The following is a 21,491-nucleotide window of genomic DNA, read 5'->3' as shown; positions in this document are numbered from 1 at the left end:
CGGGCCTGGGCTTCGTTTGCCCATGGAAATGTACCACCTGCCATAGGCAGAGGGGCAGGTGGCCCTTCCACTGAAGTGAATGGGGATAATTACATGGCAGAGAAGCTTTAGCAATGTGATTCTTCCTGTGGTGTTTTAGCCCGCACAATGAAATCTGAGAGCTGTTTAACATTTCCTCCTAAGCCTCTGATGGTTTTGGTGGTTATAAATATGGGGTGTATACCGTATTTACTTGAATCTAATGTGCACCTTTTTTGGCCAAATTACATTGCGAAATTAAGGTGCACATTAGATTCGTTGGCTCATTGACATTTGCAAGCCAATGCTTTTCTTGGTTTCAAGGTTCTGAACATGGAGGTGCGCATTAGATTCGATGGAGCATTAGACTTGAGTAAATACGGTATAAATATTTGATGTATATACTTGAAGCATAGACTCTCCTAAATTGTGAGTGCTGTTGGTTCCTGATTATGTATCAGCCGATGATCATACCATAAAACACATGCCAGCCAAATGTTCACAAGTTGACTAGAAGGATTGATTAGACACTGAGTTACCATTTTCAGTGCTTTGCCTCCTCAAGAACAAAAGGATAAGGGGCCTGCATTTAAAATACTTTATGCTGTAACATCCATACCAATAAGACAGAAAATTGTAGTGCCTCAGATACCCTAGTTCAGTTATGAGACGTAGTCACAATATATTACTTTTTATACTGACCTATTTTTCCTGCATTTAAAATATTGTTCCACATAAAAGCTCTCAGAGCTTCCTTCTAATATATGTTTCTGGAACTGGATCTTTACCGAATTTGCACACATAGGTGTCCAAATAAACTGGCTACCTTCAGGGGAAAACCCTTCTAAAGCAGAATTAGTGTTGTGGAGAGGCATTCCACATACCATCATATTTGAGGGGATATATATATATATATATAATATCTAAAAGAGAGGCCTCCCACACACCATCAGATTGATAATGGCAGGACCTTCATTTGACATTGGCCTCTTTCACGGAGGTGAAGCTGGACTGTTTTGCTTTTCATGGCAGGGCACGTTCAGTTCACCATTTATTTTACTAGGTTCCCTTGTCACTCTGGCAGAAGGGGAGTTCTGTATGTCTTGCAGCATTGCCCATGCTAAGAGACCTCCCCTACTTCATCATTCCACATTGAAGTGGCATGCCCTCTTACTGTTGGGGTGCAGAGTGTTCCAGACTGAGGTTGGACAGTGCTTTGCTGGATCCGTCTTTTAACCCCAGAAAAGTTGATGCAATATATTTAGAGAGAAGCCTCATATCCTCAGTCAAGAGCCTCTTTTAAGGTCTCTCTCCGAGAGGGAGGATAAACTCTCCAGGAGGGATGCAAAACTTCTCACTCACCTGGCTGCTGAAATTTCTTCTCTTGAGCCACCTATGCCCAAAAGGATTGACAGTGCATGGGGTAAAAGAACCTAATTCATTCAGAAGGCAGGCACCTGGCTCTGGTAGAGGACCACTGAAAAGACAGGAAACTCCCACGCTACTGATAAGGATCTGCCACAGATGCCAAACGCTGACACAGACCAATGTGACATGGCTCTAGAAGGGTTTTCCACCAAGTAGCCTATGTGGTTGGTTACCCTGATGTATGATTTTGGACCACTCTTGAAGAACAACAGCAGTTACAGGTAAGCAATCGTGTTTTCCAAAACATTTCTTTTCATGACCTACAGATGCACAGCCTCCCATACTAGCACTCATTATGTTAATCTGCTTCCCATAGTAAATAAAACAAATAAGCACATTCTCTTTGCTTCTTTCTTCCTTTTTCAAACCTTTCCCCCATTGTGGACCTCTTCAGTTTTACAGGACCAGACTTCTCTTTTCTTGGCACAGACTGTTATCCAGCATTTTCAACGTGTTCTGAGTTATGGGAAGTGTGCTATCTGAGTCACATATTCTTCTTACTCAGGTACCCCCAAATTGGTCACATGTACCTGTATTGCTCATGTATGTGGAACATTATTAGGTTAGACAGAGCCTTCAAGTTTCAGGATATCCTTTGCAACCATGAGGACCAGACATTCACTTTTCAAGTTGAAGCTGGTTCTCGTTCTTACTGCATGTCTCCAGGTTAATCATGGAATTGGAGGAGCCTTGTAGGCTCTGTGCGAGAAATCTGAAGCTAGAGAATCCCCAAGATGTGAACAACAATCCTGTCCTTTAAGACCTCCAGGAAGAGCCCAGCACACCTTCAGGAAATTGGTTCCATTGCTGAACTAATCTAGTATGATAGTAGACTTTTCCTCACTGGAGGTCTTCATGCAGAAGCTGGGAAGCTATCCATCAATTCAGTTCAGAGTGGGTAGGGTCTTCTCACAAGGTTAGTTGATTCACAGCTGGCTCCCTGATCTCTTCTGCAGAGGGCAATGATTGGAAATCCCCTTTCCTAGATTCCCAGGTCTTCTTCCTGTTGGAGCATGCAGCTTATGAATTTTGATGGTGGGCAACACACATCATTGGCAGTGGCGGCGGCGGGGGGGGGGGGTAACATTTGAAACAAAGTGGTTTTGGCTGATTCAGTTAAATGCCATGCTTTATTTTCATAAAGTTTACCAAGTAGGGGTTGCATAATATCAAATGAAAAGTATTGTTTAAGAAATGGTTTGGGTCCAATCAATGTGAAAAATCAGCATTGCTGAGTGCTAAATTTTATATTTCTGCTATAAATCCAGTATAAACAGTAAACGATTCAGTATAGCATGAGATAATAGTACGATAATATAGCTTAGACCATTTCTGTTGCAGAGGTCCTGATTGCTGCCGTATCTGCACTTCTCACTGCAATTCAGTTTGCTTGTCTTGCGGATACATGGTGGAGCACATCTCTGGTGCACACATGAACACTTGCAAAGGTCCAAAACAGTCACAGGAGAACATGGCAAAGTGCACATAATAGGCTCAAATTTGTTGCTAACACTTCTATCCAAGATCTGAAGCTGATGTGAGTTTGGGATGTTGTCAAATGTCTTGATGCCATTGACTTGCTTGTATTTTAGCTCTCAGGATTACACGTACTGTGTCAGTGGAAGGCTCTAACTTGGACATTTTCTGAAAAGCTATCACATTACCTCACCAGTGATACTTTTTCCCCCAGATACGCTGGCAGACAGGTTTCTGTAGTGCATGCATCCCTTCTGATGCAGATACTGAACTTCCCAGATTTGACTAAGCTTCTAAATCTTTGGAATAAGGTCATAATTTATAAGCTGGTTTGCAGAACTTAAAAGGAACCTCAGAGATCATCTAGTCAACTCTCTGCTTATGCAGGAAATCCACTTCTGCATTGTCCCAGGTAGGTGAATACCCAGGATCTGCTTCAAAGCCTCCAATGAAGAGGACTAGATGACCATTGTGGTCCCTTCCAACTCTACAGCTCATGCTTTTTAGTCTGAATAACTTTTTCCTTTCATTTGAATCCATCAGTTCAAATCCCACCCTCTGGAGCACTAGAAAATAAATTGGTCCATCCTCTATGTGCTAATCCTTCAAATTTCTGGATACGGCTGTCATATTGCCACTTAATCATCACTTATCCTCAACGTTCCTCATAGACTAGGTCTCCATGCTCCTCACCATCTTTTCACCCTCAATAGTTGCCCTTTCCAGATTAGAAAGGATCCAAATAAACAGCTTAATTCAAGAAAGTGTGGAAAGAAGTTTTTACTACCTGCTCTGTGACCTTACTCAGAAAAGAAAATTTGGAGGCTGCCTAATATCTAGGAAGCTGAGATCCAGTTGCAATTTCTTAAACAAAGGTCTTACCACTGCTTCATTTAAAGGTTCAAAGATACAGCTGTCCTTCAAGGAAGCATTTACAATCTCCTCCACCCAATTGGCCTGTCTCCCTCTGTCAGTTTTTAGGATAGACACAGGTCCAACTAGCAAGTGGTTGGTATTGCTCCTCCAAGCAACTTATCCACATCCTCAGGCAAACAAGAAGAAACTCCTCCATCAAAATTGGGCAGTTGCCAACTTGGACCTCCTTTTAATACAATCACAGGGAATGCAAGCATTTCTATCAGCAAAGTGTTTTGCAAACTTATTACAGCACACTGACAGTCTCTGCAAATTGCCGCTATTTACATGCTTTTTGACATTTAAGGAACTCCAAGACTTCCCTTTCCAGAAGCCGTGTTGATTCTTCAGCATGAGTTGTTCTGCACGCCTAGCTGTCTTTAACAATCCTTTTCCATTAGCACCACATTTTCCAATACCCTTTTGGAGAGGTGAGTCATTGCTGCCTTGCCAATACTCTTGTCCAGGTCAGCATCAGTGGAGAGGTTGCTGGTTATGGTGAAGCCCAGGTATACAAAATTACCAAGACTGGCAATATCAGCCCCATTGTGTGGGAATCCCTTGCAGACCCCAACCACTTAGAGACAGTGAGGTCATCTTCTCCTCCACAATTTGTCCTGCCAAAGTAGATTCCTGTACCAAGTCCTGAATTATTTCTGTGTTGGTGCTCACTTTTTGTCTCATGCTAGTCACATTTTGTCCCAAGTTGTCAATTTTAAAAGCCATGTCATCCATCTTCTTATGAAGCTGTTCCAGCGAATAGCTTATCTTACATAATACAGTCACTATGGCTTCTCCTGTCAACATTTTTAAATGGTCCAAGGTCAGTTACTTTTCCTCCTTTTTAAACACAGAAAAGGACAATGGAAGCAGTATCTTTCTCTTATTTAGCTAGCTGTCAAATACTTTCTGTTCACAGTCAATGAACTCTCCCAAAACGTCACTCTTTCTGGCAGCCCTTTTCCAGGTTCAGAGCAGTGGTAATTTGATTTTTCACTCTCTCCTGCAGGCTCGCGAGGTCCAAAATCTCCCCCCTCTTCTCCTGCTTCCAAGGGTTTTTTTGTAATTTTAACCGATGGAAATCTAATCCTTTACCAAAAGCTTTTCAAGACCTTAGCTTGTAACGTCTTTGCTTCAATCTATTTACAAAAGAGGAAGGCGGACTTCCTGTTTAAGACCTTCCCATTTCGGTGCCAAATTAAGGTATTTAAGGATCCAATTTTCCGTTCTACTCACGGGTAGTTGTTTAAAGTCCAATTGTCCACAGAAAAAAGTCAGCGCTCTCCGGCAACAGCAATGCGGCTTCACTCCGTGAAAGAAGCAGTCAATTCAAAGCACCGTGCCCCTCACCCCACGTCACTCCGGATCCCCAAAACAGGGTTTCCCCGCGAGTAGGGGAGGCGCAAAAGTTGCCAGCCGAATCCCAGGTTCACAAGCTGTTGTTGTTGAACCTAAAGTAATACAAGCGGGATCCTCAGTCTTACAGAAGAAAATTGAGGACTACAAGTTGAGGTCTTTTATGATTGAATCTAGAAAAAGTCAGAATCTGAGGATCGGATCCCGGCCTGGACTGAAGAAGGAAAGTTGGAAAGATCCCTCTATGCAGGGATTAACTGACTTTTGGGACATGGACTTGGGTCTGGAGGAGATTGAAGTTCTGGGGGCCTTTGGATTTGGAGGAATCTTGAAACATGTCCTGAAAAACTTTATGGATCTTAGCTTCAACTATGGAAATTTGGCTGACCTGTCCAGAAGGAATAAAAGTATTGTTAGGTTGGAGTCTTCCCGAGATTTGCTCTTTAGCATTAAAGAATATGAAGAAGACCTGCAGAAGGGAGTTAAGAGCCTCGGACATAAGATCTCCAGGTTGATGGACTATATGGAATTGACGGAAAGGACTGGCAGAATCCGAAACCAGGGAGAGGAGATGGTGGAAGAAGATGGGAAAATTTAAAGTTTATATATAGAAATACTGTAAAATTAATGAGTGATAGAAAAATGGTGGAATGAAATTTTATGGCCTTAGCAGAAATGTTATAAGGAGTTAAGCATATATAAGTATTTTAGTCTTAATGGAAAATAAGGTTAAAAATATGTTGAGATATTTATAAAATGATAGAAAATAGAGAAAGATGGAAAGGATTTGCTGAAACAATTAATAGAAGTGGAATACAAAAAGGGAGGTGAGAGGAGGTCGAGGAAACAAGGGAATGAAAGATAGAGTATGGAAAAGGTGTGATGTATGTTTTTAAATTGTTTTTGTTTTGTTTTTTATTTAGGGTTAGGGTTAGGATTTTGTTTAGTTTAGTTTAATGTGTTTAGTTCAATGTGTTTAGGTTGTGTTTTGTATTGTTTATATATTGTATTGCTTTTTTCTCTCTTTTGTTTTTTTTCTTCTCTCTTCTTTTCTTTTCCTTTCTTTTTTTTGTAATCTTTAAAAGTAATAAATATTTTTTTAAAAAAAAAAGAGAGAGACAGTGAGGTCATGTAGCCACAGCAGTGACGAGAGGAGGAATGGCCACAGAGAGAAGAAACATCATGGTCCACTTGCAGCAGCACAACCGGACACCTTCCTCTGCCCCAGCTGCAGCAAAACATGTCTCTCCCTTATCAGTCTCTACAACCACAGCAGGCGCTTTAACTCTCCAACAGTTTGACTTTACCCTCAAAGGCACAATTCTCCAGTGTCTCCTCAGATAGACACCAACCAATTCTTTCTCCCACTTTATACAGAGCAGACATTAAACTAAACTGCCTGTAATATCCTAGTTCCTTCTGCAATCTTACAGACAAGTTACACATTTTGTTAGAAGACTAGCAAATTCAGATGTGAGTTATTTAAGAACTCTCAGACCTCATGATTTGTTCATTTTTAATTTGTCTGTAAGTGCTAGAACTTCATCTCTTGTCATCAGTATTTGCCTCAGTTTTTCAGACTCCCTGAAAATGTCACTTCAGGTAACAGTACCCACCCTACATTTTCCATGCTGAATACCAGATACAAAGAATGCATTGTTTTAATTAAATCTTGTCTTCTAGCATACATTTAATTTACTTGACATCCAACTACATCCCCAGCTGGTTTTCTGCTTCTGGTGTGTGTGTGTGTGTGTGTGTGTGTGTGTGTGTATTTTAATCTTGTTGGCAATAATTTTTCTGACAAAGCACTTCTCGAATTCTTTCAATCTCTTACATTTCTTTTGCCAAAGTTTCTTTTTGTTCTTATTTGGGCAAGACTTCCATTTTTGAGATGCTGAATTGTAGATTTTCAGATTAACGTCTTTCATTTGTGACCAGAATTGGAGAGTGTCAAAATGTGTTCCTAGATTAATCAGAATCAGGAGCAGCAATGGAACTCTTGTGACAGGCTTCCCTTTACCTACAAATGAATTTTAAATAGACAATGTAGGATAAGATAACTCTGCTGGGGTTGCCAGACTCAGTGATCTCATGAACGATACTGCTGTCATCCAGTTGTCTAATAAACAAGCCAAATTTGTTAATTAGGTATAAGTAGAAATATTGTACAGTTTGGAGAAAATTTGCCAGCAACTGAAAGAAAATCACTTTTGACATTGTGTTTTTGCCCTGGCCATTATGCATAAATAATGCACTCAGTAATACTGAGTTTTCATCTTGATTGGACCAAAAACAAGTTCTTACTTTTACTTTGCGTTAAAGGTACCTTTCATTTGATACCATTCAATCCAAGTTTGGTTTAATAAAATAAGGAATGCCATTTAAATGAATCATGGTGCACCATTCTGCTTTTTACAAAGTATTTAGCATATGTATATTCTGCCTTTCAATGCATAGTCTTCACAAGAAAGCATACAACTAAATGAGATCAGCTGAGATCTATTTGAAACTTTAAAATAATTATGTGACATGTTAGAAAACATAATCCAGAACTGTAGGAATGCACCAAGTGGACTCAACCGCATGAAAAAAATGTTAAAGTCAGACTGGAAGAAATGAGCCTTCAATGCACATTTGAAGGTCTGCACTGCACTGAAGTAGCTTTTTGTAGCTTCATAGTTCTGTAGGAAGGGAGTTCTGCAGCCATGGGGCCACCAGCTAGAAGGCTCTGTCCCTTGACTCTGTGCCGTTGACGCCATCGGTGCTTCCACCTTTAGTGTCAAATTCAGGAGTGCTCCCACCCAACCTGTGACCTTCATCCTTCTCCACCCAGACTGGCCAGTTTCCCAGCACTTCCATTTTATTTGGATTAAGGCTAGGCTTGTTCACCCCCAAACCACCCCCCAAAACTGTTTACATTTCCATAAATTAGGTCTGGCTCCAGATATTCCCAGCCCCAAATTCAGAGGTGATGCACCTGAAGTTCTAAGTTCCTCTCTGAACCCTCCCGCTGCAGCCTTTCCTCAAGCCTTGGCAGGCATGTGGGCTGGGGAGGGCAGCGTAGGCAAGAAATGTTAGGCAGGGGGTTTCAGCATCCCCCCCCCCACTGCTACTTCTGTCCTCCAAATCACACTCTCCTTGGTACCTAGGTTAAGAAGACTACAATTCAAACTATTTTATCTACTGGTCTGCAGAGACTATTCCACAGCATTTCCCCATTCTGACAAATTTATTTATAGGTACTGATTCTTGATTCGGCGCTCCAGTGTTCTCAACTTTGGGTCTCCAGTTGTTTTCAGACTACAGTTCCCATCATTCTTGACCACTGGTCTTGCTAGCTAGGGATAATGGGAGTTGTAGTCCAAAACCATCTGGAGACTCAAGGTTGGGAAACACTGCTCTAGATGTATGAGATTCAACCCTTCCTGTTTTGGTTAATGACCCAAAATATTTCTTCTATTGTTAAGGTTATTTATTATTATCAACAGGAGACATATTTAAAAGAAACTAAAATGACTACTACAGTGGCAGATACACATCTAAGACTTGAGTGCAAGAAATCTAACTAAATATTGTCCTGGGCTGATCTGTCGCATGAAGCAGGTACAGCACCCTGGTCCAATGTGTGGGCAAAGGTGCCACATAGCATATGTTTAACTGAAGAGATGGATTAGATGGTGCTCTAAAGGGTTTTGAGCCACTTATACTGGCATTGTCCAGTTTTAAACTGTTTGCCAGGCACCCTAGTGTGACTTGAGAGAAAACCATCGGTTTACTGTGAGAAATAAATTAGTGGAGACTCTAAACTGTCTTTCTCATTCCTCTGTGGTCGAATTATCTGTATCCACTCAGTACAGAGATGTGCCAGAATTACCTTTTCCAAGAAAGCATCTGACGAAGTGTGTATTACACAAGAAAGCCGTTACCTTGAAAGCTTATATTTAGTTGATCTTTAAGGTGCCACTGGAATTATTAAAAAAGATTTTTTCATCTTGTTATTTATTATGACTTTTCCAAGAAAAATAGCTTGGTATTGTTGTGATCAGGGACCAAAATCAGAAGTTTGGCATTCCTGCAGAAATGGTTGGACTACTGTATAATTATTATTTATGCAAAATCTATTGGCCAAGATCCAAATAGCTCTGCAACTACATTCACAATTACATCTTAAGGAGTAGAACATCAATGTTTAACCAATTAATCAGGGTAAATCTCATTAAATAGGACATTTGATAGACTAAACAGGTACCCTGATTAATATATATTTAAAATAAGTAGTGTTATGAATTTGTGGGGTGTGAGACACCCTAAATTCCTGGTCCAATAAAGGTTAGAATTAATTAAGGTTGGGGGAGTTTAAACTGCCAAGCACTGAGTGTGGCTGTTAGGGGAACAAAGCCTGAGAATGGCGGAGTTGTTATGCAAACAAAGGAGCAGGGAGATGGGCGATCAACAAAGCAGTTGCTCTCTGCTGGACAGCAGAGGGATGTGAGCCCCTCCGTCTGGAGTTCATTAGCAGGAGACAAAAGGCCAGAATTCTTAGGATGGCTGTGGACAGTGATGTGCTAGCAAAACTGGCAGAGAGGATGGCAGATTTTTGTTTTGTATCCAAGGCTGCTGCACCTACGTATGGGAGAAGCAAGGGACCAGCTTGGAGCATAACACTCTGAACCCCTCCAGCATAGGCTCAGGTTGTATATATGTGTAAATAAACCATATATTATTAAGACACCACTGTCTCTGCTGTGCCTCATTTCCAAAGGAAACAAACCCTGGGTAAGAACCTGGAGTCCCTGGAATAGCACATGACTGCAGATAGCAGGTGCTGCCTTAAAGGGGGCTGTCCTGCCTTTCAGATCGCACAGGAGGGAAGATGTTTTTTAGGATGTTTCCTGTGCTGCTGGTGCATGTATATATCATATAAGCCCAAAGAAAGTTTGCTTTCTGTCTCAAAACTACTGCTTTTTGCTAGATGCAAATGTATACAGATTCACTTAATTTATAAACATTCAGCTAAATTCATAAATAGCTAAAATTGCTTTAATTGGCTGAGAGTCAAATAAGGAGGATTTTGGGCTTTCTCTAGTGACAGCCCTTGACAGCCGCCCCCTGCCAATACATGTATACCATATGCCACACAGCAAAAGGGGAGTTTCAAATGCAGTATGCAGTATGGCAGTGGGGTCTGCTATCCAGGGAAAGAGAAGTCAGTAATCCCACTGCCAGTAGTTCTTTAAATCCTTTTCCTCACGGCTTGCCTTTCAATCGTTCAGTCTCAGGCCTGTTTTCCCAGTAGGAACTCCCTGTGTGCTGAATATTGTATTGTTTGGGGAAATTCGTGAGAAAGCAGCTGTACATCATCTCTGGAATGTTCTTCTGTTTTACAGTAGAATGCAAACACGGAAAAGGTCATAATAGTTTTGCAGATGTAATAGGAAACGTTTCTGTACTGTGTAGGGGGAGCCTGTTTCAAATAACAAAATTAATTTGTCTTCCTGGCTAGTTACTGTTCTTCTACAGCATCTGATGTGGCTAAGCCCCTCTGTGTCAGAGTGTACGTGGGTTTTTTTATCAGTGGGAAGGGTGGAGTGGGAAACTCTGGCTGCAAATAAGAGCCTGAAACCTGCAGGAACTAAGATTGGCTGCTGTAACTACAAATGCTGGTAGAGGTTTGCCAAAATTAGTACACCGCAATAACTGTTTAGCAGCCAATGAGGCAACCCTGATTTTTGCATGGATGATTTCTCAAGTGAGAAATGTACAGTATTACTCCTGGGAATCATTCCCACTTACAGGCCCAGAGATGGAGAAGTGTCTTCAGTTCAGAACGAGTAAGGTGCAAAAGGAAATCCATGAATCTGGAGTTCCCCGGAAGGCAGTACATAGGTCTGCTTTATGTCATCACATGTATGCATTTTGTCCTCAATATATTTCCATGTCTTTATAGGTATGACTGGTTCACCAAAGCCATCCTGTGATGCTAAATTCTTAAGTTACTGCTAATGAATCATTGTTGTCTGTGTTCCATGCAATTCTTCTGTTTCTTTCAACAGTAAGGTGAACCACATAATGGACGAGATGATCAGAACAGAAAGGGAGTATGTCAGATCTTTAGGCTATATCATCAACAGCTATTTTCCAGAAATGGAAAGGATTGACTTACCTCAGGATTTGCGAGGGAAGCGGAATATCATATTTGGAAATTTGGAAAAGCTGTATGACTTCCATTGTCTGTATTTCCTGAAAGAACTGGAACACTGCACAGACTTCCCCCTGCGGGTTAGCCACTCTTTTCTCAGACATGTAAGTCTCATTTTCCATTAGTGTGTTATTGTCCTCAGATATCTTCTTGTATTGACTAAAAATTGTATTACTAGGAAATACCACTTTTCCCTCATAAAGTTATCTAATTCTGTAATTCCTCTCTCTCTCTCTGCACACCATGTTTGTACAGGGTTCTGTACTGCATTTCCCCCACAGAGATAGCTCCATATAGTTCTTTCCAGTTAAAGGTACTTTGGCCTTCTTCAGAGGCAGATTTAGGGGAGGGGAACCGGTTCGGTCACACTGGGCACGGAGCCTCAGCACACCACCAGGGGCACCGCAACTGTTACTTAGAATTGAGCGTGAGAGGCAGAGGGAGGCTGGATTATGGCATGGAGCAGGGTGCTGCTGAGAGTTGAGACCCCAAGAAGCACCACTGCCTTCTTGTTCCATTGCACTAAATTGCCTGTGTGGCATCTGTCAGCACATGGACAGTTTGTCATGTTTCCTACGCATGTGAGACAAGTAGCAACGGCCTCTAGAACAAGGCTGACAGTCCAACTGATCCCGATCCCGTTTTTCCCGCCCAAATACACATACATATCATATGATCCCAGCTGCCTGTTCTGTCCCAGGATGAGCAGCTGGGATAAGTCCCCCTTTGCCATTACAGTCAAGAAAGGAGCAGCTCCTGACCTGAAAGATCACAGGGTCTGACATTTTATGGCCTACATAAATCAGTAAATGACCCTGGTCCAATTGGCTGGTGGATAAATTCCCCATCCCTGCCAAAAATTGCTTTTAAATGGGATTTCTGATTTGTGTCACTGGAGTAAAAGGGACAGAGTGCACTTGTAATGATTTGAATAATGGTGTTCTGCTAATGGAGGCAAGCCACTAAATACCTGTTTGTATTTCACTTGGAGAATTACTGTACAATCCAATACATGTCTACTAAGAGGTAAGCCTCAATGAGTTTGGCAAAGGTAACTCTGTGTATAGGATGGCAGCCTTAAAGGTCTTTAATGCAACTTCCCCTACATTTATTTATATTCCCTGTCTCTTCCATCATTTGTTTAAAAAGTTTTAAATAGCTGTTCCCTGATCTTGTGTCACAGAACATTACAAACGCTACAAACACTATAATTCTGTGATTCAGTTTCATCCCATACGAGCTCCTGTACATTATAGTAGCCCCTGATTTGCCCAAACTGCTAGTTTTCAAATTCTGTATATATGTAAGCTGGCAGGCAAGAATCTTTTTCTTGATTTCCACTTTTGCAAGTTCCTACTTGCATGCATGGAAAACACTCTGAGGGCATTATGTTAGAGAGAGAAGCAGGGAGCAAAATTTAATTACAATTTTTTGGCTGTCCAGTCATTCTGAAGTAAAGCAGTACTATGGGACAACTAATATCTTCTGTTTAAACCAATGGGACTTTAAGTCCTTAATTTTGACTGGATGGGGTCCAGGATTTGCCACTCTGAATCCCCTCTAAAGGTTTGCCTTGGTATGGTAACCCCCCCCCCCAATATTTTAAGGGGATTGTGTTCTCAGTCACTACTTTGATCCTCTCGCCTGGCAGCACAGATGCAATTTTCTTTACTGTCTTAAGTCTTAGACTCTAAAATGAAATTACTTTATAGAAGTTGAAATAACCTTTATTTAATTTAATTAATCAAAAATCTCCAGTAAGCACTTAAAAATGAATATTAAGTCTGAAGGAAATCTCTATCTGGTTTTACCTACCTGGTTTAAAGAAGGATAACAGGGACCGAGCGCTGAGATTCCTGAGGTGCAGGGCCTGGACTAGATGACCATGAGGTTCCCTTCCAGAACTACAGTTCTATGATTCTATGGACTACAGTTACTCAGTCTCATGCTCTATTTAGTGTGTGCAGCAACAGCCTTACATAACTGCTCACTACTCAGCATGTTTAACCACTGCTGGGTTTTCTGTATGTGTTGCCATGAAATAAAGTGGAAAATTCCATTCAATGCATTTCTGGAAGCTAAGTTACTCTTTGCCATTATGATGTCATCAAAGGCCTCTGATGCGCATAATGTGTCTGTTAGCTTGTCAGAACTGTTGATCACGTTGGCAACAGTGATTTCCACTTTCTGCTCAGCATGTTCAAGCAGTGTTCTTAATAATGATGGTAATGATAATACCACGGTGAGACTGAGCAACCTGCTCCGTCCCCGTTTGCAGGTTGAGATTGTCTATAGAAGGGAGCTTCTTTTATCTGTGGAGGCTCTCTGCATAGGTTGCTGCCCTGGTTTTCCTGGTCTTGCAGGAGTCCCACACATATCCAAGGCTCCCAGCTTTGGACAGATGGCTTCCAACTCATGGAGGACAACAAAACCCCTTCATGTTCCTGTTTAAATAATCCCTGAACAGGGCTTTTGTGAATGGACCAAGGGGCCACCAAGGAGCTTTCTAGTTGAGTGGGGCTACGTACTGAGGTCTCCCTCGTCACATTTCCTACTATACCATACTGGCAAACAGTCAATTTCTTTTGCAAAAATTCTGGCATCCTTAACATCTTGCTAGTTTTTATGATCCCTATTTTTATTTATTTTTATTTCATTAGACTAATAAAATGATGCCATCATTCTTGAGCAATACCCATTATTTCCCCCCACTCCTACATAGCTCATACGTTTTGCTATTATTTTTTGATGAATGAGCTACATAGCTCATAGGTTTTGTTAATTTTTGTTTCAGTCACTCACTGTAGGAAGGCATTTTACTTAGCTTTCAATAATTTGCATAAAACATTCTCACTGATGCTGTCAAGTATACTACCAGTCAGAGGATAATCAGTCTGTGTTGAACATAAACATAAGAAACCTGTATCAGGAGTCACAGAATAGTGGTGGCCCCCAGTTGATGGAACACTCTCCTCGGGGAGGCACGGCTGGTGCCACCCCTCTCTGCTTTTAGGCAGCAGGCAAAAACATTCTTATTCACCCAGGACATTGGATCTCATTTTTCTGCTTAATTTTTTAGTAGGGTGGGGTGGAGTTAGATCTGGGTTTTATATATAGTATCCTTGTGTATTTTAGATTGTCATATTCTTGATTTTTCTGATTCTTTTCAATATTTTTGTAAGTTGCTTTGAGTTTTACTTTTTTGAAGCAAGTGACTAATAAATATTAGTGACTAATAACAAAGTGACTTATAAAAGAAACAAATGATGATAAAATGTCTTTGATGTGTATCATCATTAATTAACCAATTAAATGCCAAGTCCATTTTTCATTATTTCAGGAAGAACAGTTTGGAATGTATGCATTGTACAGCAAGAACAAGCCGCAGTCAGACGCTTTGCTTATAAGCCATGGAAATACCTTCTTTAAAGTAACTATCGCTTAATGTTTACTACATCTATTATTGTGTCTGAGTAGAATTTGTTGACCTTTGTGGTATTGTATCACCTAATGGTTATGTGTCCTTCTACTAATCTTACAGAATAAGCAGCAGGAATTGGGTGATAAAATGAACCTGGCTTCTTACTTGCTGAAACCCATCCAGAGAATGAGCAAATATGCACTGCTTTTGAAGGATCTGATCAAGGAGTGTTCGGCAGCGCAGGAACAGGAGCTCAGCGCCCTCCGGGCTGCTGAAGAAATGGTCAAGTTCCAGCTTCGCCATGGAAATGATTTACTTGCCATGGATGCCATCAGAGGATGTGATGTGAGTCCAGCCACATTCCCACCCCCTGAAATCCCTGTTGTGCAGTTCAGGAACCTTAATTTTTGTAGCTTTAGTTGCCTGGTGGTGGCTACATTATGAGGCAGGAAGTCCCCTGTTCAAATCACACCTCCATCCACTTAGGCCAGCCACTCTCAGCTCAGCATCTGCATATAATACTTGTCTACATTTACAAGATGGGACGTGGGTGGCGCTGTGGGTTAAACCACAGAGCCTAGGACTTGCAGATCAGAAGGTTGGCGGTTCGAATCCCTGCGATGGGGTGAGCTGCCGTTGCTCAGTCCCAGCTCCTGCCAACCTAGCAGTTTGGAAGCCCGTCAAAAGTGCAAGTAGATAAATAGGTACCGCTCCAGCAGGAAGGTAAACAGCATTTCCATGCACTGCTCTGGTTCACCAGAAGCGACTTAGTCATGCTGGCCACATGACCCAGAAGCTCTACGCTGGCTCCCTCGGCCAATAAAGCGAAATGAGCGCTGCAACCCCAGAGTCGGCCATGACTGGACCTAATGGTCAGGTGTCCCTTTACCTTTACCTTACATTTACAAGATGGTTGTAAGAACACAAGAAGAGCCTGATGGATCAGACCAAAGTCCCATCTGGTCCAGCATCCTGTTCTTACAGTGACCAACCAGATGCCAATGGGAAGCGCACAATCGAGACCTGAGCGCCACAGCCCTCTCCCCCTTTGCGATTGGCAGAAACTGCTATTCACAAGCCTCCTGCCTCTGACTGTGGAGACAGAGCAGAGCCATTGTGGCGAGCAGCCATTCGTAGCCTTACCCTCCATAAATTTGTCTGCTACTCTTCAAATGCCATCGACATTGATAGCCACCGCTGCTTCTTGTGGGAGCAAATTTAATAGTTTTGACTGCGTGAAAAAATTATTCCTTTTCTCCGTCCTGAAGCTTCCAACATTCAGCTTTATTAGAAGGCCCCGGATTCTGTTATAAATAAGAAAGGAAGAAAAACCTTTCCCCTTTCTACTTTGTCCACAGCTGGGGTCAGCAGCTGGAAGTCCCCAGGCTAGAGCCTGACTGCTGCTGATAACTATAACCCATATAGTGATTAGCTAAAAAGAAGGGTGTGGGGGGGAATGGCTACAGAACTTACTAACAGGTTGCTTTACAGCTTTAGAACTGTCTTACATCTCTCAGGAACATCTTGGAGGGCCTCCCACCCCCCAAAACACCAGGAGCAGAAGAAGGTGTGTAAGATTACTGCCACCATGTACAGTGGTACCTCGGGTTAAGTACTTAATTCGTTCCGGAGGTCTGTTCTTAACCTGAAATTGTTCTTAACCTGAAGCACCACTTTAGCTAATGGGGCTTCCTGCTGCCGCCGCCCCACCAGAGTCCGATTTCTGTTCTTATCCTGAAGCAAAGTTCCTAACCTGAAGCACTATTTCTGGGTTAGCAGAGTGTGTAACCTGAAGCGTATGTAACCTGAGATACCACTGTATATGAAGGACCTTGGATTCTAGTTGGAAGGTGCTAAATATTATTTTTTAATTCATGTTAGGAGAACCCTAGCCCAAAGCGGCCCTCAGGCCTAAGGAAGTTGAACCAACCTCCTATCTGAAATCCCTTCTCCTGTGTTGTCTCTTCTTCTCTGATCAGGTCAATCTGAAAGAACAAGGACAGCTGAGGTGTCAAGATGAGTTTATTGTGTGCTGTGGCCGAAAGAAGTACTTGAGGCATGTTTTCCTTTTCGAAGACCTCATCTTGTTCAGTAAAACAAAAAAGATTGATGGGGGATATGACATTTACATGTACAAACAGTCATTTAAGGTAACTTCATCCTTGTTGGGTGTGCTTTTCCTGCCTTGGGTGTGGTTTGATGGCATGTGATGCAGCTAAGCAGGTCAGGGTCCGGTCATTGCTTGAATGGGGTACCACCTTGAACCCCTCCAGGGAAAGGGAGAATATCAATGCAACAAACCACCTCTCATAGTGTTTTGTACTTGCTAGTGTGGGGAAGGGGCTAAATAGAAACAAACAAGGAAGTGATCTGGTATGTGCATTATTTAAGGCAGTCTCTAGCAGTCCAGCTAGTAAAATCCATTCAATACATTTTCACAAGCATGGCTGGTAGTTGGAGATATTGAGAATGGGCCACTAATGGATATAGTGTTGGGTATAGTGTTGCCATATATCCAGAATCTCCTGGACACAGCTGGAATACTGGAGTCAGAAGCAGTGTCCAGGCGAAAATCGCTAAAAATCCGGACATATGGCAACCCATGTCCGCAGTGGGCAGTGTCGTTTTTTGTGATTTCCCCTAAAATAGCTCAAAACCTTTACTTTTTGCGATTTTGCCAAAAAGTTCAAAAACTCTGAGCAAACTTTGGCAAATAAAGAATGGCAACCCTATATATTGGGCCAGTCAGAACTTCTCAGCCTGCTGTAGCTTGCAAAGGAAATCATATACATATGCCCTGAGACCCTTGAGAAAGAGTGGAACAAAAACATAATCATTGAATTAATGTGCTCATTACTTGCAACTTTAATCCACGTTTGTGAGAACCATGCTTCTGTAACTGAAAATCCACACATACAGTTTTCTAGCCACTATGCCCTCATCCATATACACTTCTTCATTTGGCAGGACTAATAAATTTTCATGCTCTTAAAAAGTGTTCCTCATGTTTCTTTGTCACATTATTTATTTATTTATTTATTTATTTATTTATATTTTATTTTTTATTTTAGACAGCTGAGATTGGAATGACAGAGAATGTTGGAGATAGTGGCCTCAGATTTGAAATCTGGTTTCGAAGGAGAAGAAAATCTCAGGACACTTACATCCTTCAAGCAAATTCAGTAGAAACTAAGATTGGATGGACAAATCTCATAGGAAAGATTCTTTGGAGACAAGCCTTGAGAAACCGAGGTGTGCCTGCCAAAATAGTCTGCCCTTTGCCTATTGCTGCCCTTTATGCCTGAAACTCTTTCCTACAACAACCAGTGTGATACCACCGCAAATCCCTTCAAATCCATCCTTCAAAAGTCAACTCTTGTCTGACCCCTGTGTCATAACCTTTCAGTCCCCACCCCAAACCCAAATGAAGTGTTGGTACATTTAATTTCATTTGTGCATTAAAACCTCAGTGGTTGGGGATGTGGAGCTATATTTTTCCTTAGGTTACTCTGCAAGTCACTATGTACACTCTCTGAACACATAGCAAAAGCAGCATTACGCAAGAGGTGAGCAGGTGGGAGAAATTGTCGGCCTTCCTCCTTCAGAACTACCCCATCACCACCCATGTGCACATGTTTCCCGTCTTTGTTGGATCTCTGCCTCAGATCCAGTAAGGTTATGTAATGGCATTTCATATCTAAAGTATTTTAATATACATTATGTTATTGGTCTACTAGAGCAAGCATGGGGACCTAGGAATGGTCAGGTGACAATGGCATTTGTGGTTTTCTTGTGGCAGAATTTGAAGCACTCTTGGCACATAATCTTACATTTTCTGTTAAAAAAGCAAAAAAAAAGTCTCTGTCATATATTCTTTTGCACAAAGAGCTCAACAGTTTTCACATATAGAACAGTGTAACATTTACATCCTTCCCCTTGTTTGTATTATTAGAGTCGTTTTCCTTCGCACTCGTTTTGGGTTTTCTTAGTATAAAATACTTTCAAACACGTATAAGGAATTATTTCCTAACTGTTTCTCTCATGTTTTTGGATGGTTGCTTTTAGAACTCCGAATGCAAGAAATGGTGTCAATGGGCATTGGAAACAAACCGTTCATGGACATCAAGCCCAGTGACGCAGCTATAAGTGACCGAGCAATAGACTATATAATGAAACGAGCAGGTACAGTTGGATGCTTCCCCTCACTCCTTTGGCAACTCTTTTAAATTTCTTGTCCACTTCTTACAAAAATTATTTTATTGGATCCCCACCCCCCATGGAAAAAATGTACAGCTAGTTCTGCAAGTTCTGTTCCTCAATAGCAACATCACCTTGCCGCAAGGCAAATGAATTTTGAAACTGAGGGGACCCTCAGATTTTTGAAAAGCAAAAATCCCAGTAAGAAACTCCCAAGCCTTTAGGCTCTTTCAACCAGAGTCAGAGCAGCAAAAGGATCGCTTTCCGTGAATATTCTTCCTCCTCTCTTCTCAGGCAGACCATCAGCTTGCCTTGGTCTCACATAACAAGCCTTTAAATTCTCAAGTGATAATTCACTACTTAGGGTTTTTTCAAATGGAAAAGATGGTGACTCTATAAATAAATGTGCCATGAAACTTCCCTTCAGAATTGGCTTCGGCCCAGCCTCATGTGCATCCATGATCCAGTAGACATCTTGCGGCACACAATTTGAGAAGATGTGTAGCACGTTAACATTCTCCACAGTAGACCAATTCCATGGTGATTTTGGTCCTGTAAAAACACAGAAGGAAGAAGTATTTCCAAACATTCCAAATGCAGCCTCTCTGTGGAGTGAGAAAGGCTTGGCTAGGCTGCGCCAATTCTGGGGTCCCTGGAAACACTCTGAAATATAAATATGCTTTATATCAAGCCAGGCTTTATATCAAGTCCATCTAGCCTAGTGATTGTAGACACTTATTGGCAGTGCTCCAGGGTATCAGGCAAGGTCCTTAGAGTTATAGAAGAGTCTTTCAACAGGACATGCCAGGGATTTTGCACTTGAAGGAATTGCTCTACGCCGCCACCACCACCTCCCTGAGCTATGGCTTTTCTCCACAACTTTTCTAGACGTAACTTTTTACTGTATATACTTGGCTCTTTCTGGGTCTTGAGAGATATATTTTTCTTTGTTTTGCCAGAGTCAAGGAGCCGTGCCTCAATAGCTGTTTCTTCATTTGACCACTCTACGCCGTTTAAGAGGCCCCACTCCACGATCTCCAACAGCAGCACATCTTCCTCGAGCAGCCAGTCCTCATCTTCCATCCTGGGCTCTCTAAATCTGCACATATATTCCGCCCCGTCTCACCCAGGCTTGGTGGGACCTCCTTTTTACCACTGGTCGTACGATGTCAGAGCCTGCATTGAGGAAGATGAGCTGGAAAAGGACATTGGGAGCCAGCCCTCAATGAGTGAGTGCATTGCAATACCAGAATTAGGGAAGGCCAATCATTTATTTATATTTCATTAAAGTTATATACTGTTTGATTGTAGGAAAAAACCTCAAAGCACTTTACAAAAAAGATGAAACGAAAAATTATCGCTAAAAAAATACAACCATAATTTAAAACCTTCCAAAAAAAGGTAAAATCCTAGTAGAATATATTAAAACAAATTAAAATTCATACAAACTTTCTAGATACCTGCATAGACTTAAACATGTCTAAATAAGAATATCTTCAGCAGGTGCTAGAAAGCATACAGTCAAGGTGCCTTGGAATCTGGCTAGTCTCCTTGCAGTTTCCTGCTTTGACCAAAGCAAAGTCATGGTGTCCAGGCTCAGTTCCTGCCTGGCGTTCCTCAGGTCAACAGTTCAAGACTCGCACAGACTTGCGTCCTGACAATGCCGACATATATTTCATTAGTCAAATGTTTGTGTACAGGCTAAGAGTACCTTGTATAGTGTGCAGCTGGCACAGTTTACAAAGACCCATAATCTTGAAAACATCACAGATTGTAAGTTTACTTACTTTCAGTTGTGTTGGTGGAATTCCTGTTGAACAATAGGCTGGCAGCAGCCTCTAATGTCAATGGTCTCTTCCTTCCTACTTCCTGTAGTTACAGAGAGTTCAGAGTCATCCCAGTGCACGTCCGGTGAAAGCTCAAGTGGTTTCAGCTGTTCTGCCCAGGCTGGATTCTCCCCACTCCTCGCAGAGACATTTCTCGATGAAGGCACTTCAAGCCCTGGTTCCAAGCCTGCATCACAATGCACATCTCCTGCCCTCTCAGAGAAGAACCTCAGATCAAAGCCCAGCAGCCAGTATGTCCCTGCTGTGAGTGTTTTCCTTCAGTAGGTGTAAATACATAGAAATGAGAGTGAGGATGTTTTACCAGCATCACTCAGTTGCCACTTATGACATTAAGGGTAGGAAATATTCCTTACCTTTCCAACTTCATTGGTGCTGGAGGGCTCACCAGGTTCAAATGCCAACATCTGCTGTAGAAATCCCACACTATGGCTCAATCAAGACATCACATCCACTTTCTCACCATGATTTGAGCTTCCAAACATATAATAAGCAAACCAGCACTTAGAGCAGTTTGTCCAATTTAGTTTTCCATCTGCTGAGTGCTCCTTTTTCTGTACTTCAGGGATTGCTGAACTAGACGCAGGGATGTCCAACCAGTAGATTGTGATCTACCGGTAGATCCCTGGCTGAT

General features: G+C 41.8%; 1 protein-coding gene across 3 annotated transcripts in view; it reads left to right on the top strand.

Annotated features, from left to right (window-relative positions):
* The window catches only part of PLEKHG4B (pleckstrin homology and RhoGEF domain containing G4B), a 70,601-nt gene that overhangs the window by 47,784 nt on the left and 1,326 nt on the right, over window positions 1–21,491 (top strand). For 2 of the 3 annotated variants that reach the window (XM_053362361.1, XM_053362360.1), the window contains exons 15-22: window positions 11,250–11,499; window positions 14,736–14,825; window positions 14,937–15,161; window positions 16,796–16,966; window positions 17,888–18,068; window positions 18,882–18,998; window positions 19,973–20,242; window positions 20,889–21,103. In XM_053362361.1, the coding sequence (XP_053218336.1) occupies window positions 11,250–11,499; window positions 14,736–14,825; window positions 14,937–15,161; window positions 16,796–16,966; window positions 17,888–18,068; window positions 18,882–18,998; window positions 19,973–20,242; window positions 20,889–21,103 (1,519 nt within the window). Of the gene's footprint in view, window positions 1–11,249; window positions 11,500–14,735; window positions 14,826–14,936; window positions 15,162–16,795; window positions 16,967–17,887; window positions 18,069–18,881; window positions 18,999–19,972; window positions 20,243–20,888; window positions 21,104–21,491 lie in introns of those variants that run through there. The other variant, XM_053362362.1, reaches the window with a different exon arrangement.

This window comes from Podarcis raffonei, chromosome 13, assembly GCF_027172205.1.
Source record: "Podarcis raffonei isolate rPodRaf1 chromosome 13, rPodRaf1.pri, whole genome shotgun sequence".
NCBI classification, from domain to species: domain Eukaryota; kingdom Metazoa; phylum Chordata; class Lepidosauria; order Squamata; family Lacertidae; genus Podarcis; species Podarcis raffonei.
The sequence above is the reverse complement of the archived record's forward strand: the minus strand, read 5'-3'. Positions and strand labels throughout refer to the sequence as shown.